At 53.0% G+C, this 17850-nt stretch overlaps 7 protein-coding genes across 7 annotated transcripts; 3 read left to right on the forward strand and 4 right to left on the reverse strand.

Moving 5' to 3' along the window:
* Nucleotides 1-18: 18 nt before the first annotated feature.
* Nucleotides 19-2372, forward strand: PV05_10798 (uncharacterized protein). The gene has a single exon (XM_013454216.1). It carries the CDS (start codon nt 211-213, stop codon nt 2332-2334), a length of 2124 nt encoding a protein of 707 aa, XP_013309670.1. The 5' UTR covers nt 19-210; the 3' UTR covers nt 2335-2372.
* Nucleotides 2373-2407: 35 nt separating this feature from the next.
* PV05_10799 (uncharacterized protein) lies at nt 2408-3148 on the reverse strand (the record flags this gene model as incomplete). Its single annotated transcript, XM_013454217.1, has 1 exon — nt 2408-3148. The coding sequence occupies one exon, from the start codon at nt 3146-3148 to the stop codon at nt 2408-2410; it is 741 nt and encodes a 246-aa protein (XP_013309671.1).
* Nucleotides 3149-4172: 1024 nt separating this feature from the next.
* PV05_10800 (uncharacterized protein) lies at nt 4173-4673 on the reverse strand (the record flags this gene model as incomplete). Its single annotated transcript, XM_013454218.1, has 2 exons — nt 4173-4194; nt 4312-4673. The coding sequence occupies 2 exons, from the start codon at nt 4671-4673 to the stop codon at nt 4173-4175; spliced, it is 384 nt and encodes a 127-aa protein (XP_013309672.1).
* A 3072-nt stretch (nt 4674-7745) lies between these two features.
* PV05_10801 (uncharacterized protein) lies at nt 7746-9851 on the reverse strand (the record flags this gene model as incomplete). Its single annotated transcript, XM_013454219.1, has 3 exons — nt 7746-9060; nt 9270-9520; nt 9635-9851. 3 exons carry the CDS (start codon nt 9849-9851, stop codon nt 7861-7863), a joined length of 1668 nt encoding a protein of 555 aa, XP_013309673.1. The 3' UTR covers nt 7746-7860.
* A 337-nt stretch (nt 9852-10188) lies between these two features.
* Nucleotides 10189-11798, reverse strand: PV05_10802 (uncharacterized protein). The gene has a single exon (XM_013454220.1). The coding sequence runs from the start codon at nt 11752-11754 to the stop codon at nt 10264-10266; it is 1491 nt and encodes a 496-aa protein (XP_013309674.1). The 5' UTR covers nt 11755-11798; the 3' UTR covers nt 10189-10263.
* Nucleotides 11799-13000: 1202 nt separating this feature from the next.
* PV05_10803 (uncharacterized protein) lies at nt 13001-15318 on the forward strand (the record flags this gene model as incomplete). The annotated part of the gene is made up of 1 exon (XM_013454221.1): nt 13001-15318. One exon carries the CDS (start codon nt 13001-13003, stop codon nt 15194-15196), a length of 2196 nt encoding a protein of 731 aa, XP_013309675.1. The 3' UTR covers nt 15197-15318.
* A 530-nt stretch (nt 15319-15848) lies between these two features.
* PV05_10804 (uncharacterized protein) lies at nt 15849-17798 on the forward strand (the record flags this gene model as incomplete). The annotated part of the gene is made up of 1 exon (XM_013454222.1): nt 15849-17798. The coding sequence occupies one exon, from the start codon at nt 15849-15851 to the stop codon at nt 17796-17798; it is 1950 nt and encodes a 649-aa protein (XP_013309676.1).
* Nucleotides 17799-17850: the final 52 nt, after the last annotated feature.

A 17850-nucleotide genomic window follows, 5' to 3' on the forward strand; every position in this document is an offset into this window, starting at 1 on the left:
TCACCCTCGGTATTTTCCCATCACGGCTCGACGGCTCACACGGCTACATGATGGTGAGGGGATTGTTCCTCCTGGCAAACGGTAATGCCTTTCAACACTTCTGGACCTGATTGCAGCTTGGGTAGAGCTTGATAAGACACCAAGGCAAGCTTCGAGCCATTGCTGGCGAGCAACTCAAGTCTGACGCCTGTTTACTGGGCAACCGCAAACATGGCCGACTTTACAGACAAGCTTCGGCCGGCTGAGCCTCAAGGTCCCAGTATTCTGGCTCAAGAGAGAGCAGGATCGAGCGTCAATGTGGAACAGTTGGCACACCATTTGCTCTCGCGGAATGACTTCCTTCCGCGGCAAAAGAAGATCTTGTCGATACTGGAGCCGATTCCTTACTTTTGCAAGAAGAACCAGTTGAACATGGCCAGACCAGACCGATACCATCTCGGTCTTGCTCGAGCGAAGACGCTGAGAAGACTGTCCCTCAAGCATGGCTGGGACCGCGACGACTATATCATGGCCGACTATCTGACGGATGAGATGGGCCCGTACGCCCTCCAAGCAACCATGTTCGCCACCTCGATTCGAGAGCAGTGCAACGACGAGCAGAAGGCATACTGGCTGCCCAAGGTGGAAAACTGGGAGATCATCGGCTGCTATGCCCAAACAGAGCTCGGTCATGGCAGTAACGTCAAAGGCATCGAATGCGCAGCCAGGTGGGATCCGAAGACCAAGGAGTTCATCATCCACAGCCCAACGATCACGGCGAGCAAATGGTGGAACGGCGCTCTGGGTCGTACAGCGAACCATGCCATCGTGGTTGCACAGCTATTGCTGCCAGACTCGAAGACGGGGAAGTACAAGTCTTACGGACCGCATCAGTTCATCGTCCAGATCAGAGACATGAAAACGAACAAGCCACTTGATGGGATTGTGATTGGCGATATCGGCCCCAAGTATGGGTACCCGGGCATGGATAATGGGTACATGCTCTTCGATCAATTCAGGGTGCCTCATTCAGCGCTTCTGTCCAAGTACTCTGGCGTCGACTCGGAGCATGGCACTTACATCAGGCCTGAAAACCCGGCTCTGGTGTACGGCTCATTGACGTTCGTACGCGCTCAGATCATCATGCACGCGCGCTTGGTCCTGGCCAGAGCTGTTACGGTTGCCGTCCGGTACCTGTCCATACGCCGGCAGTTTGCCGATCGTGATGCCAAAGACGCCGGTGCCCCTGAGCAGGCTGTGCTAAATTATCCGACTGTCCAGATTCGCATTCTGCCTTTGCTGGCAACCACTTTTGCGCTGCATTACACCGGCGAGGCGATGTACAAATTGTACTATGGCACTCGCGAGGCGATTGAGAAGAGCGGAGACTTCTCTAGATTGGCCGAAATGCATGCTGCATCCTCTGGTCTCAAGTCCTTGTGCACGACGCTTGCCGCGGATGGTATTGAGACCTGCCGTCGCGCCATGGGTGGTCATGGTTTCGGAGGCGGAAGTGGCATGATCGCCCTCAATAATGAATATCTGTCCAAGCCGACGGTGGAAGGGGACAACTGGATGATCACGCAGCAGACTGCGGCGTACTTGATCAAACGAATGACAGAAGTCGTGAAGAAGCCGGACATGAACCCCAACGAGACGGTCGACGTGCAGTTCCAGCAGTTCATGACCAGCAGAGGTAGGTTACACGACTATGATATTCTTGGACACGAGAGCGAGCTCGTCAAGGCGTTCAAACATCGAGCCTCGCATCAGTCATACCAAGCGTACCATGCAAGAGTGGTCGAGAAGAAGCCGTGGACCAGCATGATGATCCAACTGCACCGACTGAGCCGGGCACATTCCGAGAGTCTGCTCGTGTCGAACTTTTACACCGCCGTGTTTGAGTCGACGCCCAACCCGCCCCTTGATGCCACTGCCATCGGCGTCATGAAGACACTATTCAAGCTGTTCGCACTGTTTACGCTCGACGCGTCTGCGTCCGAGTTCCTGCTCAGCAAGGCACTGTCTGTAGACCGTCTGGCATCAGTCACGCCGGCGATTCAGGACTTGATGGCACAGGTCCGGCCACATGCTGTCCGGTTGGTGGATGCATGGTCCATCCCGGATTATCTCCTTGAAAGTGCCCTGGGCAGCTACGATGGCGATGTGTACAACAGGCTCTTCCACAAAGCTCACAAGGAGAATCCGTTGAACAAATTGACGTTCAACCCGGACTGGAAGAGCGAGGAGATAGTCATGGGTGAGGGCGAAGCAAATGCACGGAGGAGACTGGAGGCACTGGCCCTAGGTATGATGGGTCATGAGCAGTCTGAGAGTGTCAAGGCGAAGTTGTGACGGAGATGGCAGTAAATATCGGGGGCATCATGGGGCCACTAGGCCGTGAATTCAATTGAAATCCTCACCCAGTCTAGATCTTGGCCTTTGCGACGGTCCCTACTCTCTTTCTGTGTACGTAGCTGATGGCCTTGAATTTATCTAGAGCTTCACCCCATAACTCCGACCTCAAGAGGCCGTAGACGCCCATTGTAGCTCGGGGAGCGATGGTAGCCGCGAACTCAACAGCTCTCTGCCTCATCTCCTCAGGCGAACAGATCTCGTCAACGATGCCGTCCTTCAAGGCCCCCTCGCCCGTCCACTTGTGTGCTTCGAGCAGCATTTTCCGGGCAATTTGCGGGTGTAGCTTAAGCCGAGGCAACGCTCCAATTCCGTCGAAGTGCAGACCTAGATTCACGGGCGGCATGCTGATGAAGCCACGCTTGCTGTTCATGATGCGGTAGTCGCAGGACAGAGCAAAAGGGCAGGCGCCGCCGAACGTGTGGCCTGTGACCAGGGCAATTGTTGGGTAGGGATAGTCCACAAGCGTGGCGAGTAGAGGGTAGAAGCCGTCAGAGTTTGCATAGGCATTGGAGTCGGACTCATCGAGTTCCAGGCCGGTACACCAGAATTTATCCGAGAAGGACGATATGATCACTGCGCCAGGAGAGTCGGGTCTCATCAGGTCTCTTTCGATATGTCGCAGGGCGGCAATGATTGTCTGAGCAAAAGCCACATTCAAGCGATTTTCGGGCGCTTTGTTCATTGTGATGATATGAACGCCTGGCGCTGAGGCCGGAGATTCAATGGTTAGATTGGGGAAGGTAGGAGCCATGGTGACAGTTGAAGCGGAAGCCGTGCAATTGTTGGGAATGTTGGGATGTGTGAAACTCAGTCGACACCAGTATCTCTGATGGAAGTCGAGGAGCTGACACCGGTCTAGTCAATTTTCAATCTTCAATCAACCCAGCTTCGGCGTTTCGTCGAGGAACAGCCTTGCCTTGTTGTTGGGCCCGGCGCTCTAGAGTCGCATAGAGCCGAAAGACGTGCGGGGAAGAGTTGGAAGGAGGACGGTCTGGAGCCATGCTTACCTCGGTTCGTCTCCTGGAAATCGACTCCGATCTCGTCAACAACTTTGGCGCCGTACCGTCATGGGCTTTCGTCTGTCGCTGAACCGTGAGTGTTTTGGGCGCCTCGAAAGGGTTTGCCAGTCTTTTGTAAGCAGGTGAAGCGATTACCGCCCAGTTTGCATAGTATCACGTGATCAAATCGTTGTGCCAAGCCACTAACCTATTTTAGGATTAGCGCGTAACTGTAGCGGCAAGGCTCAGATTCGACGTTGCCCCCTAATCTGGAAATCGCGGTGAGCATCACAGACTTCAACTTCATCGAGACCTCACCACTGTGACTAGGATTTGATACTGGAGCCATACCCTTCAGACCGACAGTGACGTGGTCTTCGGCTCTTAGGAGCTTGCATTATCCGGACACGATGTGGCGTCGCGAAACGACAGATTTAAATTCGACGCCTATGCAACTCGGGCGCGTATGAAGTGCTCATCACCCGTTCTTGCATAACATCATCATCATTATTACTAGGAGAGCAAAAAAAGAACGCCCAGAGTACTACGGCTGTCTGTCGGCAAGAAAAATCTCTCCCGAGACGACGCTGGTGTCAATTGTGCAAGGACCGTTTCTCTCCCCGCCAGGTTTCGACCATCAGGCGCCCACGGATTCATGATTCTGCCACAGCGCCACCCTTTGGATCCTGCTCAACATGGAACGAATGGCACACACACATCTCATCGGTCTGGACAAGCTCCATCCATGTCCGGACTCCTTTTTAGGATATGCGTACATCAGACATTTGGTCTCGGATGCCTACTGGATACGTCAGTCAGCTTCCAATCGCTCAAAAGGAGGGCAATGTCGTTCAATGACCGACCACTCACTCAAAACGTTAGCGCTCTGCCCGCTGCACCTAGCACACACTAATACATGGTCGGAAGCTGCGAGCCCTCTTTGACCTGATACTTGATCACGGGTCGTTTTGAATGCATATCGGCAATCGCTTCCTCAAGCTGCTTGACTTCGCGCTGAGCCTTTTCAATGCTGGCTCGAAACTTGGTCCCTTCACGTTTCCACCTGGTGATGTTGTCTTTCTCCTTCTGCAAGCGTCTTCGCTTCACCAGAATCTCCTGACACAATTTGCAATCGTCATTCACCTTGGTCAAATTGTCAAGATCCGTGAGTCTCGCTCCACACGTTTCACCCATTCGATGCTGCCGGGGACAACGTTGTTTCATGTTGCCCCATCTCCAGTCGCCGCAGGCAAAGTCGGTGCTAGCATAGTAACACATCTTGGGCCCCCCGCAAAGTGTCAGCCACCTGGGACCAGTCTTTTACAAGGACATCAATTCGAAACTCACCTTATGGTCAACTTCAAGCTTTGCTCTGAGATCTCAGATGCTGGATGTTTTCAGTGGGCTGAGTGGTCAATCAATTGGCCTTGGTCTTGGTTGCTTGAGTGATGATGAGGAAGGAGAAACTAGGCCACTCAAGATGGCCGTCACCCTTCAACTTATACCTTTCATTCTGTGAAACCGAAGGCCATGAGAAACAAACTTGGATTCGGCATGACTCCCCGCAGATGAGACGTGTGAGATACTCATTGCTCAGCTCAACCAACTTCGCCATATGCTCCACTTCGGTACGGCTTGGATCATCATGTCGCATTGAACTAAGACCCCGGGAACTTCGTTGTCAAGGTGGCAAATTGACAAAGGCGTTCTCTGGTCTGAAAACCCACAGGAAATTTGTGGGCGCCGTCGGCTGGTCTGCTCGCTTCTGTGTTGGACTGCATCTTGTGTCGTCTGTCGCATGCACCTATCTCACCGAGGTAGCCAACGGCATCTTGTGAAGGTCTGCTGTTGAGGCATCAATGCAGCGTTCGGAAAGGTGGCACACTGTGAGTCGTAGATGGCAAGAGACCTGCAGATGCAGTTACCGGAGCTGTCAACGTACCACCACAGTGACATGAAGGCTTTCACTTCCCGCTGAAGTGTCAAAGTAATGCAGCTTCGACCAGCCAGGTGACGGACGCTAGGGTAGGCTGCATTCGCTGGACGTCATGCTGAACGAGCTTTCCAGAATCCATGGCCAGGCTGTTCTCGCTTCCCGACCCGTGGGTTTGGTGGGCAGGCCCGCGCCCCCCAATGTTTTCATGCCCTCGGCCTCCAGGTCGCATGGCCGTTTCATCACGTTCTCTCTGCGCAAGCAGGACTTGCTTCTACAGCTAAAGAAAGAACGACAGAGTGGATGTTGACTCAGGCGAAAGAACTTTGAGCGCTGTTTTGTGGAGGGTGGAGCAGGTACTGCTCGTTGTTGGTCCATGTGGTGGCGGGCTGAGTCCACTCCATTCAAAAGCTCCCAAGAGGGACCTTGTAGAACATCCCAGCAATTTGCAGCCCGTTAAGGTGGGCTGGAAAGCGTTGCTCACTGACGCTCCACACAGTCAAAGTGTAACCGACCTTGGGTTGTGGCCTGTCCCCGGCTCTGTGACGATCGATACGACGGTCGACCTGCCGTCCCTCATCACCCTGATCAATGTGAGGCACACTAGCCAGTGGCAAGGCCATCACCTTGCCGAACGACCCTTCAAGAAGCTTGGACTCATTCATCATAGCATTGTCTCGAAATTCTACGGCTTTGCGGGCTCAAGCGTTGCTCGGTAGCTGACTAGCAGTCAAGGCCCTTGAATTGATGCTACCTGGCAGTATGGCATTGGTGGGCTCTAGCTGTCACCAAGGGAGTCACTAACAAGATACCCTGCCGCTGTTACTGATGATGATGCCAGCACACTGAACGTGCAGTCCAACAGCAGGGCGCCTTCTCATTGCGGATGGTGCTGGATGGGATTCTGTTGGAGGTCCAAGGCGAAGCATCACCAGCACTTTTGGGCCCCTATGCATTGGCGGCACTACTGCCGTCTACATTTCGGTTCTGCAGACACTATGCGGTCCTTTGTGAGCTGCTAGTAGGGTTGGCACCTTGTCCGCAAACCCACCCGACGATCGAGGAGAAGAAAGCTGCTGACTCGGTCCCACAGGGAATATCTCAGCCTGACCATAGTTCGCTTGTGTTTTCCAAGTACCACGAGCCCATGCGACTCAGTGCCAGCGCCTTCTCACTCTACCAAACCATCAGCAATCCGCAGTCTTTCAACCTGCCCGTTCTATGGCATTGTGTGCTCGTCGACCTCTGATCCCTCTCGTCCAGTCCGTGGAATGGCTCGGCCACAGACTCCTTTCAAGTGAGATGCCAAGCCAACGGTTCAAGGTGGATGAAGTTCCTGGACACACCTTTCTCGCTTACGCGGACTAGGAGCATTCTGAAAACAAAGCATGGTAGGTGGAGAATGGTTCTCACCATCGCGGACCCGCCTCACTCCCTCCATAGAGTCAAACCATGCTTCCTTGGGATGCATGGCCCGAGGAGCAGCATTTGATTTGCAATGCAGGCCTTTTTCCGTGAATGCCAGCGCTGTATGGCGAGTCATTGGAACTATCGTCAAACATTTCCTTTACCACACCACCCTAGTCTGCCACATCACCATCTCGCACTTGTACGGGCCGTCCCATGCCACACCCCCCTACCGTCCAGACTTTTCACGTCAACGCTGGCAGAAAGGATGGTTCGCCAGAAACTCCCCACCTGGCCAGCACACCTCTTCTCCGGATACCGTGATGCGGCTCTGCGTCAAAACATTTTCCCTCACATGTCAAGGAAGTGGTGAGAGTGAGCGAGGAAATGCAGGCCCCAGCTCGTTGCAGACCTCTTCAGGTTTTCCCCCAGATTGCCTTACCCCCAAGACTCACATTCACACAACCTGGGCTCCCGCCTGCGCAGACGGCATCTCCAGAAAGGTGTGGAGTAGTACCACAAGTCTGGCAGTACTGTTGTGTGTTTGGGTACTGGCTCTCCGCCCTTCGACTTTCGTCTCTCAGCAGGTGTGGGTTCGATTCAACAGCCTTAGATTTGGTCTCCTCAACATTTGCGCATTGCTTGCCTCTTCCCTCAATTCAAAGACACTAATAAGTACTTTCTTCTCGTTTCGTCGCGCCTAGGACGAGTTGCAAGACTTGCAAATACGCTGAAAATCGACCAGTTGTCTCCCCTCCACCCTGCGTACCGAACAAGACCGTCATGCCGTGCCGCGCTTCTCGTTGAGCCCCAGACTTCCCACTTTCACCTCTGACTTGTGGACTCGTTCAGGTTTCAAGCGTCACAAGAAGATATTGTGGAGATGTTAGTCCTTGATGCGGGAGGATGTTCAAGACAAACATGAGTCTTGACGATTACGGCGTCGGAGGAAGCACAGCCATCTGCCATTGTGCGAGTTCGCAGGACGTCTTAAGTATTGCCCTTGCTCGCGAGTTTTGTCAGAAGATGTCTCATTGATGCCTTTGTCCTCCAAATAGTTGTTGTCACCCTCTTAACAGAGTCTCCCCAATCTACCTAGCATATAGTATCCCATCACAATCCGTCCTATTTCCTGGCCAGGTTCTTGTGCAAAACATGCTCCTTCATACCCAATCCCGCAACGGCGGCCAGGGCGGCCAGACCCAGCCCTGCGATGAACGCGCCCCTCAATGCGTCCATGTAAATAGCATACACCACACCTTCATCCCAGCCCGCGGGCAGATGCTTTATACCTTGCAAGCTGTCCCTGATCCTGCGGATCTCGCGTTCACTGCCGGGCATGGCGCCATACTCGTCACGAAGCTCCTTGGTCAAGATGTTCTGAAACACGGCACTTGCGATGGTGATGCCAATCGTCGACCCCGTCGAGCGGAACGCATAGCTCGCCGCCGTGATGACCGCCTGGTGCTGATGGTCGACTGCGCTGATCATGGCAACCAATGTGATGGTCAACATGGCGCCGTACCCGAGCCCCAGCGGCGTGACGTAGATGAAGGTCGCCCAGGCCGGGGTGTCGAGCTGGAAGGTGCACAGCAGTGCGGAGCCAAGCACAAACACGGCCATCATGGCTACCATCTGCCAGTAGTACCGGCCCGTCGAGCGCATGAGGTACCCGGACCCCAGACTGCCGACTGACGTGCACGCGGCGAACGGTATGACACGCAACCCGGCGGCCGTTGCACTCAATCCGCGGACCTGCAGATACAAGGGTACATAGTACAGCGCCAGAAACGCGGCCATAGTACTGAACCAGTTTGCCAGACAGGCCGAGAGGACAGTGCAAGTGCGCACGATCAGCCCAACCGGTAGAACGGGTTCCGGGATCCATTTCTCATTGGACTCGAGGACCATGAAGGTGGCTAGTATGATGATGCTCAAGACCAGACTCGTGATGATCAGTGGATGGCTCCAAGGTAATTGGTTCCCGCCGGTGTTCAGTCCGAGCAACAACAGGACCAAGCTTGCGACCAGCAGCGACGAGCCGAGAAAGTCGATGCGGCGCAGGGCGGGCTTCGTGCTCGGGTTCACGGGGATGTCGACCAGGAACCAGACCATGACCGTCGATATGAGAATGAACGGAACCTGCAGGAGAAAAGCCCAGCGCCAGGAGAGCCGGTCGGATAGCAGGCCGCCAAACACACCGCCTAGACCCATGCCCAGGCCGAATATTAGGTTGCCGTAGCCCTGCCATAGGCCCCGTCGGCGTAGGGGAATCAGGTCCGAGGTTACGAAGGTTGTTATGCAGGAGAGGCCACCGCCACCAATCTGCACGCACAGCAAAGTTGGTTAGACAATGGTTATGAAGAATTGTGCAATGAAGGGGGTTTGGGATGGGGGCTGGGAGAAAAGGGCACTCCGTGGCCGGTTGCTGGGGTCAGGCCCGGGTCGAGATGTCTCAGGCCAGCAAGGCCACGTTCGAGTGATCTCAGCCTTACGGGTGAAGGGGCTGGGAAGGGAAGGGATATGAAACTTACACCTGCAATGACACGTCCGGCGATGATGGTCTGCGCGTTGGGTGCAAGCCCGCAGATCAGGGTGCCTGCGGCGAAGAAGACATTGGAAAACAGCAGGCCGTAACGGCGGGAGAAAATATCGGTCAATTTGCCGGAGAGTGGTTGGCACGCGGAGTTGGCGATCAGATATCCTGTCGCCAACCACGACAGGAGGCTTAGGGAGTCGAAGGATGAGGAGATGGGCGCGGTGAGTGTCGCGACAATGGTGGTATCTTGGTTGGCCAGAGGGTCAGCCCTGGACCGAAGGACAACGGCCACCAGGCCGGAGGCGACCCAGCTAGGAGTTCAGAGTATCTGGAAGCGTCAAGGAGATATACGGTACGTACCTAATGCTGCGAAGAACACGCCGGTCCATATCGCGCCCATTATGGCGACGAGTTTCTTGGTGCTAGGCTCTTCGGCCAAGGCGATCTCGCTGGCTCCGCTGTCCGGGGACGGTTGTGTGTTTTCTGGGTCGACCGCCTGGCCATTCTGCTCGTCTTGGCCGAGGAGAGGGCTTGTCTCGGATTGTTGTTGGCTTGTGTCGGTGTCGTGTATGGCCATTGTAAGAGAGTCTCTGGACGGCTTGCTAAAGAGATAAGCTGGATCGCTGACAATTTGATCGATCAACCTCAAGCTTCGTCAAGGACTTCGTCGGAACTAAGGCCCTCTTGTTGTTTTACGTTCCCTACGTAAAGGAGATCTTTTAGGGTAATGGTTTGAGAGAGACGAGAGAGAGAGATAGTTGTAATGTTCAACCGATGTCAGCGATGCTTTTGTGGAGTTTATTTAGATCTACTTTAATTGGAGGATCGAACCAGACGTTGGGCGCAACTGGATGCCATTGCCATGATGATTATGCTATCGCCATTGATCAACGCATCTTCGTAGAACACGCACGGTGGATCCGAAAGCAGCAATCATGAACGAAGATAAAGATGAGAATTTTGTATTGGAGGATGGCCAGTCGGGCTGCTCAGTCCCTCAGTCCTTCGATATCTACAACTTCTTTGACAGCCTCGGTTGTGAGAACGTATGGACTGTCCTCTTGGACACATACACTGTCCTCGATACGGATACCCATGTTCCTGAAATGCTTCGGCCACCGTTCGTCATCCGGTACATAAATTCCCGGCTCGATAGTAATACAATGTCCTTCATGTAGTACACTTTTCCGGGTATATCCAATCGTGTCATGAACATCAAGACCAATATAGTGGCTCAGATGATGCGGAAAGAGCTTCTCGATAGCTTTGGAGGACATGTCGAACCCAATCTGTCTCAATTCGTTCGACAGATACTCCTCCGCAATGCTGTGCAGCTTGTCCAGCGATACATTTGCACTTCCTCGGCAGAGAGCAATCAATGTCCTTTGCACATTGAGGACGGCTTGATAGAGGTCTCTTTGAGCATCACTGAATTTGCCGTTGACCGGCCAGGTCCTGGTAATGTCAGCAATATAGCCTCCATATTTCCCACCGCCATCCACCAGCACCAGCTCGTCATCTTGCATGATATCATCATTCCGCACATAGTGTATGCTGAGCGCATTCTTGCCGGCAGCGACCACGGGTTCAAAGGCACTCGTATCACAACCATTTGCGACAAATTGATACCTCAAATAGGCATCGAGCTGTTTTTCATGTGTCCAAGCCCGGCGCATGGCTTCTGTATGCGCTCGCCCAGAGGCTTTTCCCGCTCTTCGCATGACTTCAATCTCCGCAGGGCTTTTGAAGGCTCGCAGATCATTCATGATCGGTCGCAGTCTGTTGATCTTGGACGGCTGCAACAGCTCCGCAAATTCAGTCGTCCTCTGAGGTTTTCCATGCAGAAAGCGACGCAGAGCTGATAGATTTGGATCTGGGGTGGTGATGTCGGTGTAAACTTCCGACGCAGCACCGACAAGCTCAGGAAGCATAGTCTTGACCCGACTTACGTCTCCTGTCTCGTCTGCATTGAATACGTCCCTTGCGGCTTGTGTCCCCGATCTTGCGCCATCCCATATCTCTGCTTTGGGATCCTTCTCTCGCACATAGAGGTGAAATGTATGATCTGTGCCTGTGGCATCTTTTCCGATCACGGCGAGGGCCTCCGGCTCGTTGAAGCCGGTGAGGTAGAAGAAGTCAGGGTCTTGGTGGAATTCGTAGAAGACGCTCCCTGAGCGGAACTCGATGTCAGAAGCTGCGACGACTGCGATGGCTTTGTCTGGCAGCTTCGCAGCTAATTTCGTACGACGATCGGCATACTCCTGAGCTGTGATGCCAGGCGTCAATTCTCCTGGCTGCAACAAATGCGGATGAGTTTCATGGACAGGTTGGCCAAAGGCAAGATCCGCGGCATTGACAGTCAGGCTGCTGTAGCTGCGGAAGCCTTGCCGCGAGCATCTGGATAGGAGAGAATGCGTGGTGATGCCGAAGACCTTATTGGGATAACACAGCGTCCGCCATAGTGTCCTTCGCATCGACATGCTCTAGGACGACGGGAAAAAGCGCAAGTGAACTTGGTGTGCTGGTGCATGGCGGATGGAATCGAAATCGTGATCAGCGCTTCTCCGATAGCACGAGACGAGGCCCCCGCATAAACTTGCCTGCCGTGGAATTTGTCACGAATTCAAGCATTGGCCATGTGATTTATATACGACTCGACAATTCACCCTCACTGATATCGGGGAGCACCCAGACGCCGAATGAAAAGATTTAATCGACCCGTGACTATAGGAAGAAGACGATGCTTGCAGCCATGGTCGAAAATCGAAACAGACCCAGTCTGCCTGCGACCGTGTTCCTTTGAAGAAAGAAGATGACTACGGTTGCCAAAGCCTTGAGTACTAGAATCGTTCCACCGTAGCCTGCTATGACCATCAGGCCTCTTTCAGGGCGAGATCAAGCTGTTCGTTACATGGCTGAGGATCAATACAAGTTAGACTGCGCTCGAGTGCCTGCTCATATTCCTCCTGTCCTTGTCAAGATCTAGGCACGAGAAAAAGAGGATCTCAACTGAAAATGAACAGGACCACTGGAAACACAACGAGTCCATTCATATCGCCAACGAAGCACGTCAGTTTCGTGTGGTGGCCAGTCTGAAGGATACAATAAGAAAGAGAAAGTAAAAATGGGAAAAGAATATATAAACCCCAATATCTGGCATTGCCGGCTCACCAAAATAAAGGCATTCAGGGCAATCGGGCAGGAGTAGTTACCAAACAAGGGAATCGGCCTACGTCCCGCAAAGATTGACCGGCAGTCACTGAGTAGGGCTGCAAGTTTGCCTACGGAGTACGAAGTATTATCGAATCCCATCGTTGATAGCGAGTCGAGTTGGCAGGTCACCGCTGCAACATGGTAGCTCATTCAGTATGCATACTTCACAGGGCTGGATGGCTCACACTGGCGCGTGTACATCAAGATAGAGATGGAACATCTCGGATGAAGAGACATAGACCTATGAGAACATTTGACTTTACCACGTTGAGGATTCGTTTGCGGGTTGATATTCATGCTTCTGGTGCGAGGCAAGGCTGTGATTGTGACTGTTGCTGTTGCTGTGCCAACTACGCCAACTCGGCTTCAGTCAACAATGACATCGATTTTCCAAGGCCAAGCAGAATGCCACGCACCCTAAAGCACATGAGCACAGACGAAGAACAAACCAACATCTGAACCGTTCGTATCATCCTGTCACTGATATGCAAATAATTGCCCTTCGATCTTTGCATGCCGAAACCTCGTCGCGAGTCCACGGCGAGGGCCGACACACGCCCAGCGTTCAATCGACCACCCAATGCCCGCACCGCCGCGCCTCGGCGTCGAGACGATGACTCCGACCCAGAACCACGCACACCGAAAAGAACGCCGAAGGAAAAAGCCAAGTCCTCTCCTGTCCCGTCACCTTCACCTGAGAAGAAAACCCGGCATGCGACCGACAGACACAGAAGCGCTGTTGCAGGCGGCACGAAGAAAGAGCGGGACCATGCAAAATACAGTTCTGGCAACTCGACAAATAGCACGAGTCAGCTTTTGAGCAGTGCTGCATTGGCCAAATTGAATACCTACAACGAGCGAGCGGATTTCCAGGAGAAATACGACGAGCGCAAACGCAGGAAGAAAGAGTACAAAACCCTCAAGGGGGCGGAGGTCCAGCATCAGAGGCAACGAAAGAAGAAGAACCGCAATGTCAGCGGTGCTATGCTCGAGGAAGGGAGGGCCGGACACAGACGGGCGCATAGAAGAGGCGGTGCTGGCTCGTACGAGAAGGAGGGTTACGAAGTGCACAAACAGACCGGCAGTAGGTCAAGAAAGAAGTTTTGGTGGCTATTGATCTTGTTGGTGGTGTTGCTTGCAATATTCATCCCTGTCGCTGTGGTGGTGAGCAATAACAACAAGAAGTCGAGCAATTCTTCCTCGTCGACTTCCGGTTCCGCGACGACATCAGGCACGTCTTCTGGTCCGAGTAACGCCTGCGACTCGTCCACGGTACCGGCGAGTGCGAAGGGGACCTACACTGATATTTCGACGTGGCTGGACACAACCGACTTCAATTGCACGTATACTAGCGAGACGGTTGGCGGGCTTTCAGTCATGGGCCTGCATTCGGACTGGGATGACTCCACAAAGGCTAATGGCAATGTGCCGGCCCTAGAAGACAAATGGGATTACGGAAAGGCGCCAATTCGAGGTGTCAATCTGGGAGGTTGGCTGGATCTGGAGCCGTTCATTACGCCATCGTTGTTCAGTTACCCTGCTTCGGCAAACGTGGTTGATGAGTGGACATTGTGTGAGAAGCTGGGTCTGTCGGCCGCCCAGCGGACGCTCGAGTCACATTATGCGACCTTCATCACGAAGCAGACCTTCATCGACATCAAAAATGCCGGTCTAGACCACGTAAGGATACCGTATCCATACTGGGCTGTCACGACTTATTCTGGAGACCCGTACGTGCCTCAGATCGCGTGGCGGTACCTGCTCCGAGGGATCGAGTATGCTCGACAGAATGGCTTGAGGGTAAACCTCGACCTGCATTCTCTGCCGGGGAGTCAAAATGGTTGGGCGCACAGCGGTCATCAAGGCGATATCAACTGGATTCTTGGAACAGATGGTGCAACGAACGCACAGAGATCACTGGATATTCATAACCAGCTTTCGCAATTCTTCGCACAAGATAGGTACAAGAATGTGGTCACGATCTATGGGCTGGTCAATGAGCCAAAAATGTTGGTCATCCCACCAGACTCTGTGCTCGACTGGAATAAGAAGGCTATCAAGATCGTCCGAGACAATGGAATGGATCAGCACATCGTGTTCGGAGATGGCTTCCTCAGCCTCGACGACTGGGACGACATGTTCCACGGAGTGGATGACAAACTCGTCATGGATACCCATCAGTACCAGATCTTCAATACAGGCCAACTCAAACTGAAGCATCAAGATAAGATCAATCTCGCTTGCTCGGGCTGGACCGGACTGATGGTGGCGGCCAACAACCCAAGCACCGGCTGGGGACCGACGTTGGATGGAGAATGGTCACAGGCAGATACTGACTGCGCACAATATCTGAACAACGTCGGCGTCGGCTCGAGATGGGCTGGTACCCTCAACACTGGGGATTCGCAGACTTCAATTCTGACACCGTCTTGTGCTGAGCCGCCGTGTTCTTGTGCTCAAGCAAATGCTGACCCGAGCACGTATAGTGATTCGTACAAACAATTCCTGCAGATGTACGCTGAGGCCCAAATGCACAGTTTCGAGCAGGCTTGGGGCTGGTTCTACTGGACGTGGAAGACGGAAAGTGCTGTACAATGGAGTTGGGAGTTGGGTCTTAAGGCTGGCATATTGCCGGAGAAAGCATATTCACCTTCCTTCAAATGTGATTCAGATGTGCCTGACTTTAGCGACTTGTCTAACAGTTATTGAAGGAGATGTGAGACTTCACTGCATTGTGTGGGAGTTTGGGATACAGGGAATGTAAGGCATTGCAGGAGTTCCGAGATGAAGATGATGGAGAACTCGAAACACGAATGAACATACAATGATCCCAACATATCTCTCTTCTACTGTGATCATGGATTTGATCTTCCTCGAGGTCCGGTCGGTCCTTCCCAAGGTGGTCCTCCAAGGATCCTGATGATTCTTTATAGAAATGGACGTGATACCTTACAGATAAGCCCTCCGGACAGTAAAGCTCGAGTCAATATGAACACGAACCGTCATTCATAAGGTATATTACCACGATACCGCCCGACGTTTCCTTCCATCAGTGCGCGTTCCTTACCCTTGTGCCATCCTTCTAGCATACCAGACATTCACTGTCCGAGTGATACCATACGTCAGCAGGTCACTCTTGTTGGTTTCACTGTCCTTGAAGTGAATGTCGAACATCACCGCGACTCCGCCGCACCCCTTCACTGCAGAAGTAAATAAACATCTGCGTTGTATTTAAACCAAGCACTTTCCCATGTCTCAGCAAATCATCATGCCTTGTCAACGTCGCTAGCTCGCAACACACCCACATCTATCCGAACACCAGAACCTACCGCCTCTAACCAGGGACGCACTGCCCACCAAGATGGCTGGACCTCTTGGTCCTCCGATACCTCTGGCTGACAGCTCCAAGAGCCCAGAGGACAAAGCATCAGAACTGTCGATCGACACGGGTGAGGTCGGTGAGACTGAAGCACCTCCAACATCCGAAATCATCACTGTTATCCCCCCAGACTTCAGTGGTTACTGGTATTCGTATGCAGATAGTCGTATCTACCATGTAATCCCACACCAGCCACCCACTCGTTTGTCGGAAGATCATCCTTTCGTGCAACGTTTCCGGGGATTGGTAGGTCAGGGACAACCAAGACCACGCTCAGTCACTCATGAAAACATAACTCCATGGCGCGCCCAACATCACTCGAACCAAGTCTACTCGGCCAACACTTCGATCCGTCCTAGTAGGCCGCCATCACATCATCAACCATTCGAAAGCTACGGTCTTCTGCAGACAGCGAAGGCCGCGCATGTGCAGACTGGTCCAATTCGAAATGATCTTGCCATCGTCAAGACTCCACTTCAGCCTCGCCTCTTTCTCGCACGATCAACTCTTCCACAGCCAATCCAGGATGCGTTTTCAATCCCCAATTCTGCGCGACATCCACTTGCAACTGAGAAGGCAATCACACATACTGCGCCTGCAGAAGTAGGGCTGATCCGGGGCTATTTTGATTTTGATCCCTCGGGAAGTCAAGAAGCTCAAGCGCTGGCCGGTGCTGCCAGAATGCAAACCTATATTCAACGATACCACCCGGGAGGGGAAACTCTGAGCATCCAGACTTTTGCAATAGCGGTTGAAATGCACTGGACGAGACAACAGCCCTTCGATTTGAGCATGGACCTTTCGACGATCGTGGCAAGAAGAAACCAGACAGGCAAAGGAGAGCAGTCGTCAGACCTGCAGGGATTGGGCCACCAGTTTGAGAACCACACAGCGGCATTCGATCCTCACACGACGGCTTCACAATTGACCGCGGTTACAATGTATCACCATGGTCTCTGCGAGTATCACTCTGTTCGCCGTCGAGCTCAGGCTCGTCCTCCCGATGAAGGTCGTCCACTGCGCATCTCTGAATATGTTGCTGTTCGACCGAGGCGGATCAATCATCCACTCACGAGTCGTCCATCTGATGACGGCCACGATCCTGTGACTTTTGCTTCGCCTCAAGAAGAACCTGAAAAAGTCCATTACCCACCACTGTTCGCATCCGAGTCACCAGCCTTTCCAGATGAAAAGACTGTGGTGGACCTGCTCCGTGCCAAATCTCGTCTTCCGAAATCGGTTCGTCAATTGCTGAGCGTCGAGATCATCAAGAAAATCTTGTTCCTGGCATTGCATGGAATACCATCGGCGGCAATTGCATATGAGGTTCATGGTGAGCTTCCAAAGACTTGGAAATTGAGCGTAACAAAGCGGATGGAGAAGATTACCTATGTAATCGACCATTACCTTGTTGAGATCGTGGCAGAAGCAGATCGTGAATGTGGTGCAGAGGATTTCATATCGAAATTGTTGACTCACGCTTTGTCGAAGGACTGGATCCCGAGATCACTCCAGAATGCTGTCGAGTACATTCACTCCGAGACGGCGGGTGATGTAACTAGCGGCGTCGAAGAGCGAAGACTGGCTGCCAAAGCTAGGATTGCATTGCAGAAGTGGCGCTCCGACAACAACGGCGCAAATCCAGCTCCGGATGCGAAGGGAAAACGAAGCAGCACGGACGGTTCAATGCCACTTACGAAGAGAAGAAAAAGTATGGGTTATTGGTCAGCGTGTCAGGGTCTGCAGAGAGAGATGGACGATCGACAGCGGCTTTTGGATCTTGGTTATCGTGAGGACAGTCTTGATACTGAAAAGGCTTTGATGAATGAGTGGTTGGAGAAGCTCAAGAAGATGGGGAGATTGCCTAGTCTAACGGAGGCGGCTCAGGCGGCTCACCAGGCTCGAACTACCCAGCAAAAGAAAACTGTGTGAAGAGTTGGTGAGGCGAGTGTGGATGGCTGAACAGCTCGACGAAAGATTGCTG

This window comes from Exophiala xenobiotica (assembly GCF_000835505.1).
Source record: "Exophiala xenobiotica strain CBS 118157 unplaced genomic scaffold supercont1.7, whole genome shotgun sequence".
NCBI lineage: Eukaryota > Fungi > Ascomycota > Eurotiomycetes > Chaetothyriales > Herpotrichiellaceae > Exophiala > Exophiala xenobiotica.

What these genes read in the sequence shown, in the direction of transcription:
- PV05_10798 (XM_013454216.1), top strand. Translation starts at nt 211, where the DNA reads ATGGCCGACTTTACAGACAAGCTTCGGCCGGCTGAGCCTCAAGGTCCC.
- PV05_10802 (XM_013454220.1), bottom strand. Translation starts at nt 11,754, where the DNA reads ATGTCGATGCGAAGGACACTATGGCGGACGCTGTGTTATCCCAATAAG.